General features: G+C 38.3%; 1 protein-coding gene and 1 long non-coding RNA gene across 2 annotated transcripts; both read right to left on the bottom strand.

Annotated features, from left to right (window-relative positions):
- Positions 1-672: 672 nt before the first annotated feature.
- Positions 673-1,213, bottom strand: LOC147854725 (uncharacterized). The gene is made up of 2 exons (XM_087330985.1): positions 1,121-1,213; positions 673-963 (listed from the first exon to the last, which is right to left on the bottom strand). Exons 1-2 carry the CDS (start codon positions 1,211-1,213, stop codon positions 673-675), a joined length of 384 nt encoding a protein of 127 aa, XP_087187111.1.
- A 1,292-nt stretch (positions 1,214-2,505) lies between these two features.
- Positions 2,506-3,074, bottom strand: LOC147854724 (uncharacterized). Its single transcript, XR_015530995.1, has 3 exons — positions 2,942-3,074; positions 2,811-2,858; positions 2,506-2,738 (listed from the first exon to the last, which is right to left on the bottom strand). It is a non-coding gene; the product is annotated as an uncharacterized LOC147854724 (long non-coding RNA).
- Positions 3,075-13,118: the final 10,044 nt, after the last annotated feature.

The raw sequence follows: 13,118 nt of genomic DNA, 5'->3' as shown, positions 1-13,118 counted from the left end.
GCAATCGAACGATTCTTCCATTTCCTGTGTTGTATGCTCTGATACTAGTTTGTTGCACAACGCAGAATATGGCTCGGCCACAACCGAGTCTTGGATCGTTTTGTTTTGAGTCAGACACCAAGAATGGGAATGGAGGAGAAATACACGTGCATGCAGACAACAAGTGACAAGAGAGAGTGCACAGGATGTTTACGTCGAAAACCCTAAACGGGAAAAGCCACGGGAGACCACAAGCTCCAAACTATTACAATGTCTTAGCCTGACGGCGGTTACAATAGAGACTCGCTCTATCTCTGCCTCTATCTCTCTCTCTCTCTTTCGATATAACAGTTACAACAAAAAAGCAACACATCCAATCTACCACTAAAGCAATTGCCCTAAGTCATATTTATAGTTATAAGAACTTAGGGCTATTTACAAATATAGCATCAATAGGCTTACTGAAGACATATTTACAAATTTGTCTTCTCTTTCGGTTCTGACCAAGTCCACCAATCCTGTTTCCGGATCTCTTCCGGTTCTCACCGGGTCCTCTTTACTCATCATCGGATCCCATCCGGAGGGACCAATTTCCCAACACCTCCAACCCTTGTCAAACCTAAAAGGAGATCAGATTACAAAGCTACATACAAGCAAAATAGTCAACCTGAAAAGAGCATTAATTTGAATTATTTAACTTACTGATTTTAATAACTTGACATTTTCAGACAACCACTCCAAGTAAGTCTGCACATATCCTTGAGGCTTTTCAATATTTGGATCTTCAATACTTGTGAACAACATTTGAGGTAGAATTGTATCCTTCGCAGCAAATACAGCATCAAGAGCTAACATAACATACGTCAAAAGGTCTACATAGGCCCTAATGCTATGTTGTTGTTCTTGCATTGGCAAACTGCTAGAGGAGCCTTTAGATTTTGCATCCTTTAAGAACTTATTTGCAGCTTCATTCAAGGATTTCACCTATAAAACACAAAAATCAACCAAATCAATATACAGTTTTTCCAAAATTTTAAGAAAAACGTATATTTACATCAAGCAATAACCAAAAAAACACACAAGTAGTTACTTGCAAATAGAAAATAAAATATATACAGAAAACAAGGGCTTTGGATTTTACCTTGCTAATGTACCAATCTAATGATGTTCGAAGTGCATACACATAAATATTTAGAGGATATGGAGCACCACCTCGTAATATATCATCGGCCATAGAGTGTGCAAGATTCGTGTAGATTTCAAACTATCTCCTGTGTCTCAAAAAATAAGAGAGATTTTTTCTCTATCTGAAGGATCATAAGGTTTCCAAGTGAGAAGATCAAAACATTATACTCCATTGAAATTCTTGGGGTTGGAGGTAGAGGCGAAATGCTGAACAAAAGCCTTCTAAATGAAACATTTAAAAGGCAAGTAAAACCCTCCTCCTTCATTAAATCTGCAAATGGCAGATCGAATGGGGCATATGCACCCTCCCTATAAATACACATGAAATGGGGCATCTTCCCAACCTGCAGGTGAAGGAGGATGCACAGAGTCCCCAACACGTGATGATGAAACTCCAGATGATGCAATTTCAACGCCATCATCAACATAAACCTCCATAGCTACTGTAGGAATCTCATGGAATGGTGGCAGAGAGATTCATGGCTAGAAGAAACGATAAATGCGACTAATAGACCATGGTTGTTCATGTCGGTCATCAGCTAATACCTCCAAAACAGAGATTCGTGGCCAAACAAAACAATAGACAACATGACGAAGAGATGATGGCCCTTCATGAGGTAAAGTGTGCCTTAGAAAGAGGTGTATACAATAATACAAACGAAGCATGGGCAGACTATTTAGGTGTGGGCCGAAGTAGTACATACACGCAAGGAGAACGAACAAAAGAATTAGAGAGAGAGAGAGGGAGAGAGAGAGAGGGAGTACCTAGGTCCTGGTAGCCATGGTGTGACAACAAGTGGAGAATCAAGCTCTGCAGAAAAAAAAAAGGGCAAGAGGGGGGAAAAGGGAGGGAAAAAGAGGGGAAAAGAAGGGGAAAAAAGAGGCAAAAAAGGGAGGGGAAAAGGGGATGAAAAGGGAGAAAGAGGAGGGACACGAAATTCAACATAACTACTATGTACATGTAAAACATTTTTCTTTTCTACATTTCTTTATATGAAAATACATAAATAGCCAGCTCTAAAAATATGAACCGGCTAGATTCCGGATTTTGGGAAATTCTAGCTGGAACCAATTCCGGCTCTCTCACACCTTGGCCGGCAAAAGTCCCAATTCAACCAGAACATGAACATTGGTGAAATCCACATATCCAGCAAAACATCAAAAACTAGCACGTACATCGAGATCAATTGGACGTCTAAAATCTGCAAATGCCACGTTCACAGCCACACATTAAAACATAAACATGTTAAGAAACCAAAACAAAGGAGCCATTTAACGTGTGAACCAGAAAAATAGAAAAAAGGTCACTACACAAAACCGTCAGAATTTTTTTTTCTTTCACAACATTGCATTATGACGATTCGTCAACAGATCAATCCCATCAATTTCAAGACTTTGTAAGCAACACCCAGCAAGAAAACTAATAAAAGAAAAACTATCCCAACAGATGTCAATGACAATTGACCATCTTTAATATCAATATAGAGGGTCGGATAACGAAAAAAGATCATCAATAAGAAACCGAAGCAGGTAAGGGCAAGCTGCAACTCATTGATTTTGCCACCTTTCTCCTCCTGAAGGAATGATCGGTATAATAAAAGGTCAACACATAATCCAAAAGGTCATGAACACGAGAGGTTTGATACCTTCTTAATAGAAACATGACGACCATAAACCTCCAACCCTTGCGAAACCTAAAAGGAGATCAGATAACAAAGCTACATACAAGCAAAATAGTCAACCTGAAAAGAGCCTTAATTTGAATTATTTAACTTACTGATTTTAATAACTTGACATTTTCAGACAACCACTCCAGGTAAGTCTACAAATATCCTTGAAGTTTTTCAATATTTGGATCGTCAATACTTGTGAAGAACATTTGAGGTAGAATTATATCCTTCGCAGCAAATACGACATCAAGGGATGACACAACATACGTCAAAGAGATCTACACAGACCCTAATGCTTTGTTCTTGTTCTTCCATTGGCAAACTGCTAGAGGAGCCTTTAGATTTTGCATCCTCTAAGAACTTATTTGCAGCTTCATTCAAGGATTTCGCCTATAAAACACAAAAATCAACCAAATCAATATACAGTTTTTCCAAAATTTTAAGAAAAATGTATATTTACATCAAGCAATAACCAAAAAAACATAGAAGTAGTTGCTTGCACATAGAAAACAAAATGTGTACAGAAAACAAGGGTTGTGGATTTTACCTTACTAATGTACCAATCTAATGATGTTCGAAGTGCATATACATAAATATTCAGAGGATATGGAGCACCATCTCATAATATAGCATCGGCAATAGAGAGTGCAAGATTCGTGTAGATTTCAGACTATCTCCTTTGCGTAAAAAAATAAGAGAGATTTTTGCTCTGTCTGAAGGATCATAAGGTTTCGAAGTGAGAAGATCAAAACATTATACTCCATTAAAATTCTTGGGGTTGGAGGTAGAGGCGAAATCTGAACATAAGCCTCCTTGGAGTTGGAGGTAGAGACCTACAATATTTGTTATCAAGATGGTACTAACTATTTTCCTTTTAATGTGAACACAACAATGCTTGACATTCAAACAACATCCTAAACTTTTAATAAAAAAACTGACCAATGTTGAACATTATTGCATATACAAACTTTACAACATTAACATAATCAAGTATGAAGATTTATAATCTCTCATTATTTCATCATCTGTCATATACATTTGTTATATTGCAAGCATAGTTCTTGCTTTCATATACAAGAAACAATTTGACAAATCAATCGAATAATCAAATCTAGCATGATAATCAAATTAGGTTGACAAAAGAAAGTAGATAAAGAGATTGAAATGTAAAAGTTTTGACATCAATGCAAACATTACCTTCAATGATGATCGTGGGGTGCATGTATTTCACTTTAAATTTTTCTGCGTCTTGTAAAAGTTCCCCTTCTAGAACGACCATTGGCATTGTCCCATCTCCAACCTCATCATCTTGAACTACAATATAATTGTATAGACAAGAATGCTAGATGACAAGAAGCTTAAACATTTCATGTTTGCTCCCTAAAATGAGAGCTCCAAAATAAGATTGACACATCATTCACAAAAATAACAATGTATTTATAAGATTGACACATCATTCCCTACTAGAAATATTTATAAATTGCATTTATAAGGTATTATCTCACAAATTCCACTACATAAAGTGAAATATTTAGTTCTAACATGAGGTTTGTATTACTTAGAGTGTTTGTTGAATGGAAATAAAACATTTCTAAAAGAAAATGTGCAGTTGTTTTGTTAGCTTATTGTTTTGTGCAGTATTTTTCTACTCAACTCCAGTGAGATTGCAGTGTTTTCCCATGGTTTCCTATTATATTTTATGCATAAAAAGAGAAGACTTCGAGAAATCTTTCCCAAACAATGCTATCCAAAACAAAATACAAAGATAATTATGTTAAGGAACAAGCAACTAACTCAACTAACTAGCAATTTTGCAACTAGATTGTTAATGTGGAGAGATTTCCAAATAGTAGCTCCATTATTCATAAGATTAATTGTGTGGCCTCTTCCAGTGGACTGCAAAATCTTAACCTGCTCACAAAGGAAAAAAACAAACATAAATCACAAGTTTTGCAATAACCTATCACAGTTGAGGTGGTGATTGACCCGAGAGAAAGAGAGCAAATAATCAAACAACATTTGATAGACAATGGAGAAAGAGACATAGAAAGAATTGAGCAAGAGAGGGAAAAGAGAAAGTTTTACGTTAGAATAGAAACAGACAGAGCGTGCGCGATAGTGCAACAAAAAGAAGGAAGGCATTCCTTAGAAAGAGCAAGAAGAAAGAAAGCATGCCTTATAAAGAGGTGTATACAATAATACAAACGAAGCATGGGCAGTCTATTCAAGTGTGGGCCGAAGTAGTACATACACGCAAGAAGAAAGAACAAAAGAATTAGAGAGAGAGAGAGGGAGAGAGAGGGAGTACCTGGGTCCTAGTAGCCATGGTGTGAGAGCAAGTGGAGTATCAAGCTCTGTAGAAAAAAAGGGGGTAAGAGGGGGGGGAAAGGGAGGGAAAAAGAGGGGAAAAAAGGGGGGAAAAAAGAGGGGGAAAGGGGATGAAAAGGGAGAAAGAGGAGGGACACGGAATTCAACATAACTACTATGTACATTTTTTCTACATTTTTTTCTACATTTTTTTATGTGAAAGTACATAAATAGCTGGCTCTAAAAATATGAACTGGCTAGATTTCAGATTTTGGGAAATTCTAGCCGGAATCAATTCCGGCTCTCTCCCACCTTGGCCGGCAAAAGTCCCAATTCAATCGGAACACTAACATTGTTCCTGGGACTTTGCCCAACACTTGTCCCAAACAGTCCAAAAAAATGTCATCATCTCAAACAAGTGATACGGATTACAGTAGCATTTGGCATCAAGCTCAATTCGGTAATAAATGACGAATATTTTAGAGAGAAAGCATAAGAAGAAGGGCAATTCTTACCCTCCAGAAGTGTCGACAACAGACTGCAAAAGTCTCGTACGGATGAAACTTATTGCAGTAGCACTTCGCAATAAGCTGTGTGTAAGCAGGAGTCAATAATAAATTACAAATGTCTATGACAGAAAGCATAAGAAGAACGTCATTTCTTACCCTTGACGAATATCTCTGGCCAGAAACAAGGTCAACTCTTACCCTCACAACAAAAGGAGAAGAGATTGGAGAATGGAAGGGCGGTACTTGAAGGCAAGGGTTAGAGAATGGGTTGGGGACGCCAATGGCTTCGTTGGCGGGGCTGCTACTGAATATCAATGTTCGCGTAGGCAAGCGTTCGCTGCTGTATCGATCAATGTAGGAAATGGAATGAAATTAAATGAATTAAAAGAAAAAGGTTCAAAATCTACAGGCTACTTTGCATTTTTCTCCATTGAAGAAGCAAAACTACACTATAAGCATTGTTCACTACTGCACTTACTCATGAACTCATATTTAAAACACATCATGAAACTATAAATATTGGAAGCTTTTTTAATTTATTTTCACTATGGAATATGTTATGAGTATGGGTCTCAACTTTCTAATAGTATGTTTATGAATATTGCAAGGATTATTACCACTAAGGTGTCAGTGTAGTGGTAGTAGAGGAAAGCTCGAACACTAAGGGTGAAAATTTGAGTCCCCCCCATTGCTAGCTAACAAACCTGTGGTACCTCGCTTTCAGGTGGTTGTGTGAGTGCATGTGTGCCTTCGGCCAATGTGGTGGTTTCGAGGGTGAGTGGGATGCCTTCATCCACAAGTCGTGCGGCGGATTCCAGCAATACAACAAAGTCTCACAATCGAAAGCTATCTAAGCCAAAAGCCTGCTTAAAGGTGGTTGAATCGTCATGATCTGTTGGAGAAGGTTGGTTTCTACGTTTGCCTTCTTCCCCACTTGACTCTTTTTGGTAGGTAACGAGCTGTAGTTTTCTCTGAGACAAGATTCATGCATGATCCAGAATCTCTCACAGAACTTTGGACACGCAAAATTCTACTTGTATAGCTTTCTCCGAGACAAGATTCATGCATGATCCATAATCTCTCAAAGGACTTTGGACACGCGAAATTCTACTTGTCCCTTACTATGACCATTACTCAACAGAAAATCTTAGTAGAAAAAACATTACTAAAGATAATAAGCAAAGAGGTCACAGAAGCATTATCATCTTGTAATGTTCCCATGTTTATGGAAAATTATAGAGCTTTCATGATAGCAAATAATTGCTAAGCTCATCAGTTTGCATGTCATTCATTACCTTAGTCCTAGTAATCATTTGTATTTTTAATGAAATGACAAATAATATAGAACGTAATGAGAAACATATCAGTAAAATATTGAATAAATTATGATTTGATGCATATCAAAAGGACTACAAAATCACATTTTATTGTGCAAAAATAAATATTGTAGCCTTTTTAAAAAAATGCTCTATATAAATGCATCAATTGGGGAGAAATAAATTATGTTAACATGATTATCAATTAATATCAATGAAAAAAAATCAGAATTTATACACTGGTATAAGATAAATAATCACGTAAAAAAATCAGAATTTATACAAAAAACTGATAATTTACGCATATTGTAATAATAATGGTACATAAATTTATTTTGAAAAAAATAGACATTAAAAGACAATTTTTTTGCATATTTACATTCCCACACTCTCCTAGGCCTATGGAAATGTTTTTGAATTTTTTTTGGATTTTTTACTAAAATCCTATATATTTGTAGTTTTTTTCGAAAATAAAAATAATATATACATATTAATTTCGAAAAAGATACTAATAGGGTTTCTGATTTATAGAAGATGAGAAAAAAAACAAAGCGTATTTATAAATAAAATCATCGTTTTTTTATTTTTAAAGCTAAATATCTCTCTTTTTTCTTTTTTTCCTTTTTAAACGTTGGCTTTTTTAATCCAAAGTTTTTTTTTTTGCTTCTTTACAGTATGGAGGTTGTACCTTTGCTGTTTTGGGAGCCACCTAAGCTTGTAGCCTATTGTGCACTCGATATTGGAGGTAACAAGGGGCGTTTGGTATGTGGCCACCACGAAGTGGAAGATGTTGTAGAAAGTCCAAAACGTCAACCTTGATGTGGTTTTTCGTTTAGATTTTTCTTCTAGAACCATGCCAAGACACTTAATATCTCAGTTATGAGTTCACTTATGCATCTGGGTTTGTCTTTTTTTCCAACAAGCTATTTATACATCCTTGCTCACTGGTTATCTTGGCAACATTATTTCTCCTATCAATTTGCCTCCAATGCTGCAGGCCTTAATTTTGATATTTCCCACACCATGGTTGCCTCCTCGCACTAGATTGTCTCTCATATGAGGGTAAATACCAGTATCTCAACTGTAAGTTGCACCTATTTCTAGTTCTGTTATCGGAATAACAAGATTACCCACTATGCTATTTCAGCGGATGTTTTGTCTTGTGATTTTTCCTTCAACAAGTTGATGAAACTAATTTAGAAGCACTACCATCAACTATTTAATATCCTTCTCAAGTGCATGTTGTTGGGATTGATTGTTGCTCTTGGAGGTTGCTTTGCGTGAGTATAGAAGGCCAATAACATGACTATTGGATCCTATCCATTACTATACTATTGCTGGGTTCAAGAGATGGGACTGCTTACTATTATATATGCACTTGATAAGTTGCATTGTTATTAATATAGTAGCATCTCATACAGTTCTACAGATCATTACTGTCTCTCACACTTCCTAACTTAAACAAGTTTTGAGCGATGGAAAAGGACTTGGGCGGAGTTGATGATACATTTCTAAAGAGGTTTCGATATCAGTAGCAGATGAGTTGAGTTGAAATCTGGAAAGTGCAATGCCCTAAGCTTCTCAGAATTGTCCAATGATCTGAAAACATTTTCTGGGGTTAATACCTATTACCAATACATTGATGAAAGAACTTTCTTGTCGTTCTAGAAGAGAGCTTAATCAAGTATTATTACTGACGTCACTTTTGGAACCTCACCTCCAAGGAACCTTTACTATTTAGCAAATAATTTGCCACACTATAATAGTAAGGTTGGCATTCCAGATAACAAAGACATAAAGAACATGACTCTTTATGACTCCTTTGCAAGATATCAGAGAATGCGTACTTCACTAGCTATGCCAGAATGTTCTTTTTACCACCAAAGAATAATGGCTAGGGTAGAATACTATGTTATACACATTCCACTCTGTCAAGTCGTTAAGATAGAGTGACTTCAAAAAGTTGATCTATTGCATCCTCTCACTATTCCAACTCCGATGTGGAAGCGTATATTGATGGATTTCGTTGTTGCATTATCCTTAGTCAAATGGGCCGACAAAGGGATTGATCCAGAAGAGGATATGTTGAGCACATATGTGTTGCAATCAACCATAGTGCTAGAGATATATCAACGACATTTAATGTTGAGGTATCGACCTTTGCCACGAACACCAATAGATTTGTGTGCCAATTTAGCGCCAAGGTATTGTGATCCTTATCAGGAATTTGGGTCTCAGTACATTCCGTTTAGATAAGCTTCTTAATGTTACGTTGGATCCAGTTTTTCACGTGAGTGGTCTCAATGGATCTTGCGTATGATGATAATGTTGTTTCTCTGTTTAGAGTGACTGCATTATAGGATGTTACATTTACTCTGCTTGAACCTAACTATCCTTGACCATAGGACTTCAACCTTATGGTTCAAGATGATTCATAAGTATAAGGTTAAGTGGAAAGATTTCATTAAGGAGGTTGACACTTGGTAGAACATTACGTTAATATATTACCTTTTCCCTTGTTTTAAATTGCAAGAGTGCAATTATTTGGAGAGGGGGGAGTATGTAATGTTCACAATCCTTAAGTGTAATTAATGGGACATTGTTCTATAATATCAAACTCATTGGATACTTGATCTAGACCTCGTGTGTGTATTTGGCGCCACACATATAATTGGTTGTTGTAGTCGGCTCATTAATGGCCAATGTCAACTTGCCAGAGTCCTATATAAGTGAGTGTGCACACCCTTGGGGGGGACGCTGCCCATAATGCGGTTGTGTGCCCATAGAGGAGAGGTTCCAGGATAGGGAGGCTCTCTTGATTGAGGACTAGACATCTACCAAGGTCAGGTTTGTTTGTTCCTGGCTGGGATGGGGCAGTTCATGACATCCACACTGTCGCAATCGACTCTGGTGTGGGGTGTCATGGACCGGTAGACGAGGATAAGGACAAGTAGGCGAGCTAAATATTAAGAGAGAGCGAAAGATAGATATATAGATAGGGAGAGAGTATAGACAAGAGAACAAGAGAGATAGAGGGAGAAGGTAGACAAAGAGCAAGAACTAGATTATGCTTCTGTAACTGGTGTTGTTCACCTTCATTGTAATCAAGGTGCATTGAAGTATTTATACAAGAATATGGTGGTATGCATGTATGCTAGGAAACATCTAGAGAATGCATGGAAACTTCTAGAGAGTACATGAAGGTGCATTCTCTAGAAGTTTCTTGAAAGTTCTAGTGATTAACTTACAATGTATTAAGTTGAAACTTATACAATATAATAATTCATAGATGGAATGTAGCTCAATTGCTAAGGTTGCCCAATAAGACCAAGCGGTCATGGGAAGGAAATCTCCTTGGGGGAAAATTATTGTATGTTAATCTATACATTATGATTATTGGTTGGGCGATGTGATATGCAGTATATTCCATAAGGACAACATGCAAATGCCATTGATCTTATGAAAGGTTGTTTGCACTGTAACAAGAGACTCTCATTTCCTTTGCTCTCTCACATGAGGATTTCTTGGTACTAAATGTAGAATTCTAGGATAAATGCTAACAATAGGCCGTGCCACAATAAATGTCAAATAAATTATGTGTGTGGATATTTTATTTTAGGCAAGGGAAATCTATCAGGTGTTTTTCTTTTTCGCAGCCAGGTTTGTTGTTGTTGGATAGAATATGGTTTTGTATTGGTATGGTTCTAAATTTCTTACGAGAAATCGTCACGTATTTGAATGTTTCTTATGTCCTTAAAATGCATGAAGAAGCCAGTTGTAGTAGAGCATTGTATATCACATTCTTCAAAATAGAAACGAATCCAATCCCTCTTGAACAATTCACGAACTTCGTTGAGTTTGTGCCCATCCAAATGGTTCTCTAGGATTAGCACAAAGTGAGCTTTGGAAGGACCCAATATAAAGTCTAGCTCTTGCTAAAACTTACAAATTCCTTGGTGATAGATAATGTTCACCTTTGAGTCCACACACATTCCACATCATGAGATGCATTCTTGGAAAAGCAATTTAGATAGTTCCTTCATAGCATTTCGACAAACAACTCCTCAATGAACGATGTTGATATATTCTCATTTAGATGATCCCAAGCCTTTAAAATATTGGATTTTTGATGGAATTCTAGTGCAACATTGAGCATGTTTAAAGAAAAGAATTCATGGGCCAATTGTACTTGTATATAGGTTAATCCCTATTGCATATCCCACAATGCATTTTGCAACTTGAGCATTTTGAATCGTCCTCATGTGGCTACCAGCAAACCATTCATCATGGTTTGCTGACGCTTCAGATTTCGCCCTCGGTAGCATCCTTTCTCAACAAGGAGATAAATAAGAGTTGCATCCGGTGGCTACCATTCACGCAAATTCTAGCTCATGTGGATACCAGCAAACCATTCATCATGGAGGCCGACGCTTCAGATTTCGCCCTCGGTAGCATCCTTTCTCAACAAGGAGATAAATAAGAGTTGCATCCGGTGGCTTTCCATTCGCGCAAATTCGATGTCGCGGAAATCAACTACGAAATACATGACAAGGAGTTATTAGCCATCGTGGATTCATTTGTGCAATGACGGCATTTCTTAGAGGGCTCTCCACATCAGGTCATTGTCTTTAGTGATCATAAAAATCTTGCTTATTTCCAGAACGCTCGCGTACTAAATCGACGGCAAGCTCAGTGGGCGCAATTCCTCATGCATTTTGACTTCAAAATCACATATCGACTGGGGAAGCAGCAAGGCAAAGCAGATGCACTAACACAACGTTCATATCTTGCACCTCATCTTGGTGATCCAACATTTGATCATCAAAAGCAAGTAATCTTGGGACCAACACGATTGCACACGACGCGGATTTTTCACACCCCGATGGATTCACGGATTACCGATGACATACGTGCAAACTTGAAGACGGATAGTTTTGCTCAAGACATCCTAGCGCACATTGATACTTCTCGGGCATCCTGTTCTCAGTGTCAACAACCAGGTATTGACTACCGACAATTCGAATATCATGATGGTTTGTTATTCTTTAAAAAGCGCATATATGTCCCCGATTGCTCCTGTCGCCTTCAAATCGTCCAGCATTGTCATGACACCCATACGGCGGGACATTTCGTTAGTACTAAGACGTTGGAGCTAGTGCAGCGATCTTTTTGGTGGCCCCACATGTGCCGTTTTGTCGACGACTACGTTCGGACCTGTGATGCTTGCTGTCGAGCAAAGATGCCATGACACCATCCATATGGCTTGTTGGAACCCTTACCGATTCCAAGTAAGCTGTGGCAGTTTACTTGTCTTGATTTTATCATAGATCTGCCAGTCTCGCAGGGGTTCGATGCTATCTTAACCATCGTCGATCGATATACGAAGATGGCACATTTTGTTCCGTGTACTAAGGCCATCACTAGCGAGGAAACTGTCGCCCTAGTCATGCGTGAGGTATTTCGACATCATGGCCTCCCAGATAGTATCATCAGTGACCGAGGACCGCAATTTGTCTCCAAATTTTGGCAGCATCTCTTCAAGATGCTCAAGGTCTCTTGCAACCTCTCCTCCGGCTACCATCCTCAAACCGATGGGCAGGCGGAATGAACAAACCAAACGCTGGAGCAATATCTCCGGTGTTTCCTGAGTTATCAACAGGACGATTGGGCCGAGATTCTCCACATTGCGGAGTTTGAGTATAATAATGATGTTCACTCCTTGACTCGAGTCTCCCCATTCTACGCTTATACCGGTTCTCATCCTCGTTGGTCAGTGATCGACACCCCGGAACTACATACCAATCCTCGTGCAGGGGATCATTTGGAGAGACTACGCAAGATCTAGACAGATCTCTCGACTCATTTTCGTCATGCTCAACAGACACAGAAGACTTACGCGGATTGTCATTGGCTTCCCTCCTCTTTTGCCATTGGAGATCGAGTATGGCTCTTACGTCGTCACATCAAGACTACTCGACCGTGCGACAAGTTGGATTATCGACGACTCGGTCCTTTCCGTATTACGGGTAAGGTTAATGATGTCACATTCCGCCTTGATCTCCCTCCGCAGCTTCAGATACATCCGGTTTTCCATTGTTCTCTTCTTCAACCTTATAAAGTAAACACCATTCCCGATCGTCTTACACCACCGC

Source organism: Azolla caroliniana, unplaced genomic scaffold, assembly GCF_043228905.1.
Source record: "Azolla caroliniana isolate FFs.n. ecotype wild unplaced genomic scaffold, voAzoCaro1.0.p SCAF_15, whole genome shotgun sequence".
In the NCBI taxonomy this organism is placed as follows: domain Eukaryota; kingdom Viridiplantae; phylum Streptophyta; class Polypodiopsida; order Salviniales; family Salviniaceae; genus Azolla; species Azolla caroliniana.
The sequence above is the reverse complement of the archived record's forward strand: the minus strand, read 5'-3'. Positions and strand labels throughout refer to the sequence as shown.